This window comes from Panthera pardus, unplaced genomic scaffold (assembly GCF_024362965.1).
Source record: "Panthera pardus isolate Hobbes unplaced genomic scaffold, ASM2436296v1 HiC_scaffold_11, whole genome shotgun sequence".
NCBI classification, from domain to species: Eukaryota; Metazoa; Chordata; class Mammalia; order Carnivora; family Felidae; genus Panthera; species Panthera pardus.
The window spans coordinates 65,369,530-65,381,884 of record NW_026526666.1 but is presented as its reverse complement, the minus strand read 5'-3'; the positions used below and the strand labels follow the sequence as shown (position 1 = coordinate 65,381,884).

At 35.7% G+C, this 12,355-nt stretch overlaps 1 protein-coding gene across 8 annotated transcripts in view; it reads left to right on the top strand.

The window, feature by feature from the left end:
* The window catches only part of OSBPL9 (oxysterol binding protein like 9), a 191,981-nt gene that overhangs the window by 105,969 nt on the left and 73,657 nt on the right, over nucleotides 1–12,355 (top strand). For all 8 annotated transcript variants that reach the window (XM_053895439.1, XM_053895436.1, XM_053895417.1 and 5 more), the window contains one exon: nucleotides 7,593–7,669. In XM_053895439.1, coding sequence (XP_053751414.1) covers nucleotides 7,593–7,669 — 77 coding nt within the window. The remainder of the gene's footprint in view (nucleotides 1–7,592; nucleotides 7,670–12,355) is intronic.

Here is a 12,355-nt window from a genome sequence, read left to right as displayed (position 1 = left end):
TTATTTTGTAGAATGTCCCCCAGTTTGTTTTTTTCTGATGTTTCTTTATAATTTGATTCAGATTACCTATCTTTGACTCAAAGATCACAGACATGATTCTGTGTTCTTATCACAGGGTTTCAATATATCCCATTACTGATGACATTTACTTTAATCATCTCTTTAAGGTATTGCCAGGCTTTTGTTGTTAAATTTAATCTTTTTCCCAACTTAGTTAATATTTTGTGGGGAAGTATTTTGAAGCTATGCCAATATCCCATTCCTCATCAAACTTTCAGTGTGTGTGTGTGTGTGTGTGTATACATATATGTACATATACATATATATGTATATATATATTTATATATCAGTAGTAACATAGTATCTTGTTTTAATCAACAGACTATAATTCTTTACTATCATTATTTATTTTGATGCTTAAATTGCCCTCAGTTTGGCCACTAGAATTCCCTTTAAGCTGACTTCTGTATTCTTTTTGACATGTCCCTATAATTCTCTGAGTATTTCCTTACTTTCTGGCACAAAACATTTCCTTGCATACTTTCTCACACACACACACACACACACACACACACACACACACACACACACACACAAGAAAAAAGGATTCTAGGCTTATTTTCTCCCTTCCTAGTTCTATAATCAACCATTTTTCCAAGAAGCCCTGGTACCTTTGAAAGGAGAATGGCTTTCAGAAATCAATACCTGGTTTTAGGTGTATTTGGCGCTGTTAGGTGTCATGGGACCCAGGTTCTCTCATAGCTAAGAAACATGTAAATGTTATATACATGCATGTGCATCCATGTCCATATTTCCATATGTATTTATTTATATATCCAAAACCATGAGTTCATACCGATACCTCCATTTCCAGTCTCACACCCCAGAAATCATTCTGGTTTTCTCGCTTACATTATTTGTAACACTATTTTCCAACAGTGAGAAATCCTTTATCCTTGTTGTGTTTACTTACTTGGCCAATCCTCCTGTATGTAGTTCCTATCATTACCTGCTTTGTGTGAATATCATCCTTACTCCACCCAGCCTTGGAAACCTTGTGCCCACTTGACTCTGTCCTCTGCAATGTGGACTCCCTCTTTACCTTTCTTGTCTTCTGACTCTTCATGCTGGACTCTTCCACTGTGTAGATTCCCTCTTCATCCTGTTTTGGGCTTTGATGCCTCATGCCACATTGTCCATTGGTATGATGTACAGTAGTGCCCCTTCATGCGCAGTTTTGCTTTCTGCGGTTTTAATTACTCACAGTTAACTGTGTTCTGGAAGCAGATGATCCTTCTAACATATTGCCAAGTCAGTAATGGCCTAATGCTACTTCATAGTGCCTGTATTAATTTACTTCACTTTATCTCATCACATAGACATTTTATCATCTCACATCATCACAAGAAGAAGGGTGAGTACAGTACATTAAGATATTTTAAGGGGCGCCTGGGTGGCTCAGTCAGTAAACCATCTGACTTTGGCTCAGGTCACGATCTCGCAGTCTATGAGTTTGAGCTTCGCGTCAGGCCCTGTGCTGACAGCTCAGAGCCTGGAGCCTGCTTCGGATTCTGTGTCTCCCTCTCTCTCTGCCTCCCTCTGCCTCTCCCCCAACTCACTCTCTGTGTCTCTCTCTCTCTCTCAAAAATAAATAAACAATATTAAAAAATATATATATATATTTTAAGAGTATTCATGTATGTGAGAAACAGGCCACATTCACATAACTTTTATTACAGTATATTGTTATAATTGTTCTATTTATTATTAGTTACTGTTGTTAATCTCTTACTAATTACTGATCTCTTACTAATTTATAAATAAACTTTATCATAAGTATGTATAGGAAAAAACACTGTATATATAGGGTTCATTACTGTCCATGGTTTCAGGCATCCACTGGGTGTCTTGGAATGTATCCCTTGTTGATAAGGGGTTAAGACCGCGTGCCCTCCTCATCTTGCTCAGGCTCTAATGTCCTGAGCTGAATCTTCCACTCATTTGGTACAATGCTTTTAATTAAAACACAGAGCTCATTTGATTTTTCCTCTAATGTTCCTTTTCTCTTCCAGGATTCAATCCAAGATCCTGCATTACATTTAGTTATGGCAGTTCCTTATTCTTTTCTTGTCTTGGTTTTGGGGATAGATTCCTGTGAGTCATTGCTTACATACGACATCCAGTGCTCATCCCAACAAGTGCCCTCCTCAATGCCCATCACCCACTTACCCCCTCACCTTCCCCCCCCCCCCACAACCCTCAGTTTGTTCTCTGCATTTAAGAGTCTCTTATGGTTTGCCTCCCTCTCTGTTTGAAACTATTTTTTCCCTTCCCTTTCCCTCCCCCCCCCCCCCCACCGCCCCATGGTCTTCTGTTAAGTTTTTCAAGCTCCACATGAGAACATATGGTATCTGTCTTTCTCTGGCTTACTTCACTTAGCATAATACCCTCCAGTTCCATACATGTTGTTGCAAATGGCAGGATTTCATTCTTTCTCATTGCCAAGTAGTATTCCATTGTATATATAAACCGTATCTTCTTTATCCATTCATCAGTTGATGGGCATTTAGGCTCTTTCCATAATCTGGCTATTGTTGGAAGAGCTGCTATATGGTCAGTTTTTAGAAATATTCTGTGTGTGCTTGAAAAGAATGTCTATTTCACATTTGTTGTGTGTAGTGCTCTATGTATGTCCATTGGATGAAGTTTATTCATCAGGGATTATTCATATTTTCTAGATGCTTACTAATTTTTTGTCTGCTTCATCTAATTGGGAGATGAATGAGTTATATTAAAATCTGCCACTATGATGGTGGTGTTTTGTCTATTTTTCCTTATATTCTATATGTTTTTGCCATATACATATATTTTTGAATACATATTATTAGCTACATATAAATTTATATTTATTGTATCTTCTTGATGATAAATTCTGTTGCATTTGCAAAGTGAGCCTCTTGATCTTCTGGTAAAGTCTGTTTTGTGTGATTTGAATAATATCAACTTTTTTAGAGTTAGTATTTCTATGGTCTGTCTTTTTGTATACTCCTATTTTTAATATTTCTGTATCCTTATATTTAATGAGTATCTCTTGTGTCATAAAATCTTGTTTAAAAATTCTTCTTTTTCTAATTGGAACATTTACATACTTCATTTATACTTAATTTATTTATTGGTGTTTTAGGGTTAAAATTTTACCATTTTACCATATGTTTTCTTTTTGTCTTATATTTTGTTTCTTTTTTTTCTTTCTTGTAAATTTTTGGATTATTTTTCATTACTGATTTTTTTATTTATTATGTGGGAAGTTAAACACTTAACCTTATAGTGATTACTCTAAAAATTACAACATAAATCTTTCAGGTATCAAAATCTAATGTTAATTGGTAATTTTATCTTCTTTCCAAACAATGCAGAACTTTAGAATTCTTTAACTCCATTTTCTCTTTCCTACTTTATTTGCAGTTGTTTGTATTTAATTTTATATGTATTTAACTTCACAAGGTATTATTATTTTATGTAGTCAATATGCATTTAGTTTTGCCCATGTACTTACCATTTTTTTAATTTTTATTATTTTTTTTTATTTTTTTTAACGTTTATTTATTTTTGAGACAGAAAGAGACAGAGCATGAACGGGGAAGGGTCAGAGAGAGGGAATCACAGAATCTGAAATAGGCTCCAGGCTCTGAGCTGTCAGCACAGAGCCCGACACGGGGCTTGAACTCACGGACCACGAGATCATGACCTGAGCCGAAGTCGGCCGCTTAACCGACTGAGCCACCCAGGCGCCCCAATGTACTTACCATTTTTTAACTGTTTTTTTCTTTCTTTTTTTTTTTTTTTAGGTTTTTATTTAAATTCCAGTTAGTTAACATACAGTGTAACACTGGTTTCAGGTGTACAATTTAGTGGTTCAACACTTCTATACGACAGCCAGTGCTCATCACAAGTGCCCTCTTTGATCCCCATCACCTATTTAACCCATTCCACAACCCTCCTCCCCTCTGGTAACCATAAGTTTGTTTTCTATAGTTACGTCTGTTTCTTGATTTGCCTCCCTCTCTCCCTCTTTTTCTCTATGCTCATGTGTTTTGTTTCTTAAGTTCCACATATGAGTGAAATCATATGGTATTTGTCTTTCTCTTTTCTCTTAGCATAATAATATACTGTCGCTCCATCCACATCATTCTGGCAAGATTTCATTTTTATGGCTGAATGATATTCCATTGTATATCTATTCCACATTTTCTTTATCCATTCATTAGTTGATGGACACTTGGGCTATTTTCATAGTTTGGCTGTTGGAGATAATACTGCTGTAAACATTGGGGTACATGTATCCCTTTGAATGAGTAAATACCTAATAGTGCAATTGCTGCATCATAGGGTAGTTGTATTTTTAACTTTTTTGAGGAACGTCCATACTGTTTTCTAGAGTGGCTGGACTAGTTTGCATTCTCACCAATAGTATAATAAGGTTCCCCTTTCTCCACTTCCTTGTCAACACCTGTTGTTTCTTGTGTTACTGATTTTAGTCATCTGACGGGTGTCAGGTGCTATCTCATTGTGGTTTTGACTTGTATTCTTGATTATGAGTGATGTTGAACATCTTTCCATGTGTCTGTTAGCCATCTGGATGTCTTCTTTGGAAAATTGTCTATTCATGTCTTCCACTCACTTTTTAATTGGATTATTTGTTTTTTAGGTGTTGAGTTTGTTGAGTTCTTTATAATTTTGGATACTAACCCTTTATCAGATATGTCATTTGCAAATATCTTCTCCCATTCCATAGGTTGCCTTTTAGTTTTGTTGATTGTTTCACTGTGCAGAGGTTTTTTATTTTGATGAAGTACCAATAGTTATTTTTGCTTCTGTTTCCCTTGCCTCAGGAGACGTATCTAGTCAGAACTTGCTATGGCTGATGTCAAAAAGATTACTGCTTGTGTTCTTCTCTAGGAGTTTAATGGTTTCATGTCTCACATTTAGGTCTTTAATCCATTTTGAATTTATTTTTGTGTATGGTGTAAAACAGTGGTACAGTTTCATTCTTTTGCATGTTGCTGTCCAGTTTTCCCAACACCATATGTTGAAGAGACTGTCTTTTCCCTATTGGATATGCTTTCCTGCTTTGTTAAAGATTAATTGACCATATAGTTGTGGGTTCATTTCTGACTTTTCTATTCTGTTCCACTGATCTATGTTTCTGTTTTTATGCCAGTACCATACTATACTGTTTGATCACTACAGCTTTGTAATATAACTTGAAGTCCAGAATTGTGATACCTCCAGCTTTGCTTTGTTTTTTCAAGGTTGCTTTGACTATTCAGAGTCTTTAGTGGTTCCATACAAATTTTAGGATTGTTTGTTCTAGCTCTGTGAAAAATGCTTATGGTATTTTGAGAGGGATTGCATTAAATGTGTAGATTGCTTTGGGTAGTGTAAATATTTTAACAATATTTGTTCTTCTAATCCATGAGCATGGAATGTCTTTCCAGTTCTTTGTGTCCTTTTTAATTTCTTTCATCAGTGTTTTATAGTTTTCAGAGTACCAGTCTTTCACCTCTTTGGTTAGGTTTATTCCTAGGTTTCTTATGGTTTAATATACTTACCATTTTTGTGACTCCATTCTTTCCTGCTTCTACCACCTTCCATCAGACATTATCCATGTAGGCATGGAGAATACCTTTCCAAATTTTCTTTTTCTTTTTTTTTTTTTTAAGTTTATTTAGAGAGAGAGAGAGGGAGGGAGAGGAAGGGGCAGAGAGAGGGGCGGGGAAGAGAGAATTCCAATCAGGCTCCACATTGTCAGGGCAGACCTTGGCATGGGGCTTGATCTCACAAACTGTGAGATGATGACCTGAGCTGAAATCAAGAGTCGGATTCTCAACTGACTGAGCCACCCAAGTGCCCCTCAAATTTTCTTTAATGAGTGTCTGCTGGTGACAAATTTTTAGTTTTTTTGGTCTGAAAATGACTTTATTTCATCTTAGTTCCTGAAGGACATTCACCAAATTCTAGATTGGAAGCTATTTTCTTTTATCCATTAAATATAGTACTCTGTTGTCTTTTGGCTAGCATTGGTTGAGAGTTTAGCTCAATTGCTTGCTTAGCTTTAAAAAAAAGATTTTTTTTAACATTTATTTATTTTTGAGAGACAGAAAGAGAGCATGGGTGGGGGAGGGGAAGAGAGAGAGGGAGACAGAGAATCCAAAGCAGGGTCCAGGCTCTGAGCTGTCAGCATAGAGCCCGATGCAGGGCTTGAACTCACAAACAGTGAGAACATGACCTGAGCCGAAGTCAGAAGCTTAACCGACTGAGTCACCCAGGCGCCCTGCTTACCTTTTTGAAAATATTTTCTGTTTGACTTACTGTCTTTTATACTGATAAGTTTCTTCTGATCTCTCTTCCATTTCTCTGATTGTCTCATTAGTTGATTCATTCTGCTGTTAAACTCATCCACTGAGTTTTAAATTTTGCTGATTATGTTTTTTTAAGTTTATTTATTTATTTTGAAAGAGAGAGAGCATGAGTGGGGGAGAGAGACAGAATCCCAAGCAGGCTCTGCACCATCAGTGCAGAGCCTGATGTGGGGCTCGAGCTCACAGACTGTGAGATCATGACCTGAGCCGAAATCAAGAGCTGGATGTTTAACCTTCGGAGTCACCTATATGCCCCTGTATTGTCTTTTGATTTTCATTAATGTATAGTTTTGTCTCCTTGTATACTTGGCTATCTGTACTTATGTGCTAGACATTGTATCAAAAATTATTTATAGAGATGATTCAGCGGTTGAAATGATGTTATCTTCCTACAGAAAAGATTTTGTTTGCTTTTGTTAGCCAGGTACCTAGAGTCACTAATAACATGGGGTTGTTTTAATCCATTTTGGGCATGAAGATTTTTCTTTGCCATTCAGAACTGAGCAGTTAATTTAATTGTTTTATTCTTAATCCCTCTATTAAGTGTAGCCCCATGACACCCTAATTGAAGCATGACTTATTTACTAGAGTTCCCACTGGTGGTGGGCCTTGGTTTCCAACTTTTGCCTTGACAAGGCTTTTTTTTTTTTTTTTTTTTAATAGACTATTTTTTAAAGCGGTTCTTGGTTCATAGAAAAATTAAGCAGAAAATACATAGAGTTCCCATACAGCTCCTGCCCAAACATACTGACAAAGCTTTTAAGTACGTTGCTCAGTCTACTACTCCTTTGGTGGAATTTATAAGGAGAAAAGTGGCCTTCAATATAAGGCTTATCTTCTAGATGTTTGTCTTTTAGACTTTGGCCTGTTATTTCTTTATTACCTTGTTATTTTCTATTGTCTCCAATCAATTATTTTTTAGTAATTTTTCCAGCTTTTCTAGTTGTTCTCAGTGAAGTGTAGCTTGCTATTACTGACCATAATTATTCCCTTTGTTATAAATTGCTGCAAGTGGATTGCATGTTTAGAAAGGATAGGAAGATGAACCTATTAAGAAAATGGCACAACTAAAACCTCTCCTATTAGTATTGAGGTTTAAAATTTTTACTTTAAAACATGAAACTATCTTGTAGAAATTAGCAGTTTAATTTTTATAATATTTTATTTCAGCTCGCGATGCTGATGAGCGAGAGAAGTGGATCCATGCCTTAGAAGAAACAATTCTTAGACATACTCTTCAGCTTCAAGTAAGAGTCTTTACATAGCTTCTGGATAGTTCGTTAGTTTTTGTTTGTTTACTTTCTGTTTTTTTAAAATAACTGTGATATGATATAATGAAAATTTCTTATTTCTGAGTTGCTTATTCTTGCCTTTATAGTGTTATATTAGTAAAGGTATATTCCTTTTCTTCTGCTTTCTATGGGGTAAAATACTGATTTTTATTTAGAAATAAGACAGCTCAAGGCCATATTCAATGTGAAATGCTGTGTTAATATGTACCAGATCATTTTTAAATTTAGTGTCTATGATTGGTTATTGATACAACTAAATTATGCAGTAATGTATAATAATACATAAGTACTGATGAGTTGACCTACTTTTCTTGTTACTGGATTTGGCAGTTACCATATGTGTTAAGTAGTACTCTTTGGGGTGAAAGTAAAAGAAAAAAAAGACAAATTGGGTTTAAGAAAAATGTAAATCTGGCTGAAATGTGGTTTGAAGTAGGCACTTAATGTCATGAGGACCCAAATCCACCATTTCTATTTCTAGGCCTCATTTCTTCTGGAGTGCCTTTATTTTTAGATAAGTTCTTTTTGTTGTAGCAATTTCAGCCTCCCATTGTTGAGATGTACAACATACTATCAGGAAAATATTGTAGGAACTCCCAATTCCACAGAAGGTTATTGTTCTTTCTGGACCATAGTAAGACCAATAGGATTAGTGCTGATCACCTTATCTCCAGTCATTTTCTTAATCCTGACCAATCACAATTTCACAGTCACATCTTTCACTCCTGGAGCTGGGCTGTTACCTGCTTCACCAGAAACATATTGCTTATAGGGTAGAAGATGGTGCCCACCAAGCAAAGTCATAATAGGGAAAAAAGATGATAGATGACAAAAACAACAAATGTTTACTCCACCATACTGCAGATAGTTTTCCAAGTTCATTCTTAAATGAAGGAGCTTATATTATGGCATTGGAGGATTTTGTTTTAATTATTTTGATTTATAGGGTTGAGTTGTAGAAAACTGATATTTAATAACTCTTTTTCTCTACTGATTTTTGTCCTGTACCAGGAACTGGCTTGATTATACAAAGTGGTATATAGGGCATTGCAGGTCCTACAAGGTGGAAACTCCCCATCACCTGAAACTGTTCAAATAGAGGCTTAAAAAACATTATTCAAGGATGTGGCTATTAAGAGATTATAAGAATGAATATGGAGTTGAACTAGGAGATCTGTAAGTTATTCTTTGAGCTATGCTTTTTAAAAGCAATTTCATAATTTCTCAAGGCTTGCTTTTAGGCAGTTTTATAAATGACTGTGACATCATTTTAGGAAATTTGTGATTCAGTAGGAAGACAAGTGTTTTAAGAATCCTATTAACCTGAATGCGGCAGATGAGATTCCCTCCGTGGTTGGTGAAACTGACATTCAATTCAAGTCCCTCTGTGATCTGTTCTCAACTTGCCTTTCTAGACATTTCTACCATTATACCTCTATGTCAGCTTTTTACTAGAGTGCTGCTGCTGTTTACTTAATTTCCTCTGAACGCATCTTTTCATTTCTGGTCTCCACATTCTTGCACATTATGTTTTCTCTCCTCTCTGAAATGCCATCTGCCTCCACTCTGCTTATATACCATGGCTTTTCTTTAAAGCCCAGTTCAGAACTGATCTCTTCTGTGGAGTCTCCCCTGACTGACCCCTTTCTACCCATCCCCCAAACTCAAAATGATCTCTTTCCTTCGAATGCCATACTTGTCGCACAATTCAATTAAGTCCTCATGAGATATATAAATATATATATATATTTATATATATATATATTTTGTTGTTGTTGTTTTGTTTTTTTTGTTTTGTTTTTTGTTTATCTTTTAAAGTATGTGTTACTCCAGCTTCCCCAATTAGGATGCAGACTCCTGAAGGCCGGGTACCTAGTTTGATCCATTTTTGGAATTTCTGAGTTTTCACTCAGAAGAAGTAACAAGAAGAAAAGAAAAATTTTAAAGTCTTAGACTCTGATAGCTTTGATATTTTAAAATACATGTAATACAAGAGAATATATATTTTTAAATAAAGTTTATGTATGCATAAGATAGGACATTTAGAAATATGTAAGTAAATGTTAATTTGATTGGCAAAAAAGTAAAGATTTTCCTCCCAGAGATAGTGAAGTGTGGTGAAGAACTTGACTCTGGAGCCAGAATGTCTTGGTCTGTATCCCAGTGCCACCACTTAGGTTTAACTCTTTACATTGAACTTAGTCTGAGTTCCACTGTCCTCATCTATAAAATGAAAACAAAAGTACCTACCTTTATAGAGTTGTTTTGATGATTAAATTAGTTAAATGCAAATTTGTTGTAATCATTCCTAGCTATAGTGAGAACTTGATAAATGTTAGCTGCTATTACTAACACAGCAACTACTCTCACCATTTTTACTCCCAGTACCTGACTGACATTCTAAAGAGTGCTTAGTAACTGTTAGTTAGATGAAAAATAATTGAAAGAATTAACAAAGAAACACATGATGTATAGGTTGCTTTTCCATTGCTGTTTATCAAGTACTTTGAGATGTATAGTGTACTATTAGGCACTATGGAGTAGGCACTCATGGAACTCTCTTGCAAATGGTCACAGGAAAAGGCTTTACATGTCTTCTTTTTCCATTGAATTTCATCTCTACTTTAGCCATTAAGTGATACTGGTTTGGCCTTGTAGCTACTGAGGGCTGCACTACCTCCATAATATTGAATTTAAAAGTGTTTTCTCTTTGACCACAGTTTTCTTACCTTTACCCTCTATCACTTAACTTCTTCTGAACTTTTCTTATTTTGGTCTGAGCTCTACTTCATTTTTTCTGGCCATTTAATACCTAATTTTGCTTATGTCATCCTCCCATGTAGACCTTATGCCTGCTTCTCAAGCACTGATTTTGCTATCACCCTTAGAATTTTTTGTCACTTGATGTTTTGTGCTGTGTACCATTCTGGTTTCCATTCCCCAAGGCCCCCATTGTTTGGTTTGTCAGCCTCTAGTACTATTAGGGGTCACAAAATTGAGATGGCTGTATTTAAATTTTGTCTAACTGTAATTGGATTTCTATTTAACAGTCTTCTTATTGACTCCTTGATTTTCAATTAAATCCCCACAGTGAAATCTTTAAAGTGTGCAGTATCTAACACAGCCTGCTCCCTTCTTTATAGAAAAAGGTCTCACTGCAATAGTTCTTAGTGATTTCACCTATACTTTCTTTCTCTGCTTTGCATATTTCAAAGAAAAATATGCTTACTTTCTCAGAGTTAATACTACATCCATCCTCTTGAATGTATGATGTTTCCTTTGAGACTATGACCTTACTCCCTCTGCCTCCAGTAGCCCTCACCATTTTCATGGATTCATCTAAAACTTTTATGTAGGTGACTTCTCCTTACCTCTCACCCACCCGTTTTTATATATATCTTTTCATATTTGGTTTTAGTCCTACACTCTTTCCTTTTGGATTTTGCTAGTTAGATGTCCCCCTGGAACTCAACCTCAACATGGCTAAATCTGAGCTTGTCATCTCCTTCTTCCTCAAACCCATCTCTTTATCCCATTTTTCTGTTTCTGTTAATGACAGTGTTACTCTCTGAGCCATTGAAGTTTCAGAGTTGAGAGTCCTCTTAGGTGATAACTTCCCACCTGCCAAACTGTGTGTGTGTGTGTGTGTGTGTGTTGTCCTTTTTTTTTTTTTTTTTTTTTTTTTTTTTTTAAAGTAGGCTCCATGCCCATTGTAGGGTTTGAACTCATGACCTTGGGATCAAGAGTTGGATGCTCTACTAACTGAGCCAGCCAGGCACCCCAGTGTCTTTTCTTTTTAACAGAATCGCTCATACTCCTCTTCTCACTTTGACTACCATGTAAGTTGCATCTTGCTAACTCTATTTCTGGTACCCTTGTAATATTCCTGAATTTATTCTCTTCATCTTATAAAAGAGCACCTTTAATAAAAGACCTTAAGGTATCAATAACTGTGAAAAACCTTTAATTACTTACATTTGCCTGTAGGATGAAGTAAAACTTTATTAGGGGATTTCTGTCTCTTTTTAATTTGACCCCAACCTACCTTTCCACCTGCTGATCCTACATGTATCTGATGCTCCGCATAGAAATCTTTTCTGGTTCCATGCTTCTACTCATGCTACTCTAAGTCCTCACCATCCTTAGTCCTCAAATTTGCCTCTGAAAGATTAATTCCAGTCATTCAAGACCCAATGCACATATTACCTCTTCATTTCATCTTTCTTATCACTGTAATAAAAAGTAGTCTCATGTAGCCACTCTGGAAAACAGTATGGAGTTTCCTCAAAAAGTTAAAAATAGAACTACCCTATGACCCAATGATTACACTACTAGGTATATATCTAAAGGATACAAAAATACTGATTTGAAGGGGCAAATGCACCCCAGTGTTTATAGCAGCACTGTAAACAGTAGCCAAATTACAGAAAGAGCCCAAATGTCCATTAGCTAATGAATGGACAAAAAAGACACACACACACACACACACACACACACACACACACACACACACACACATATATGTATGTGTGTATGTGTATATTGTATATATATGTATATACATGTATATACATGTATACATTTGTATATATGTATATATACAAATGTATACATGTATATACATGTATATACATATGTATA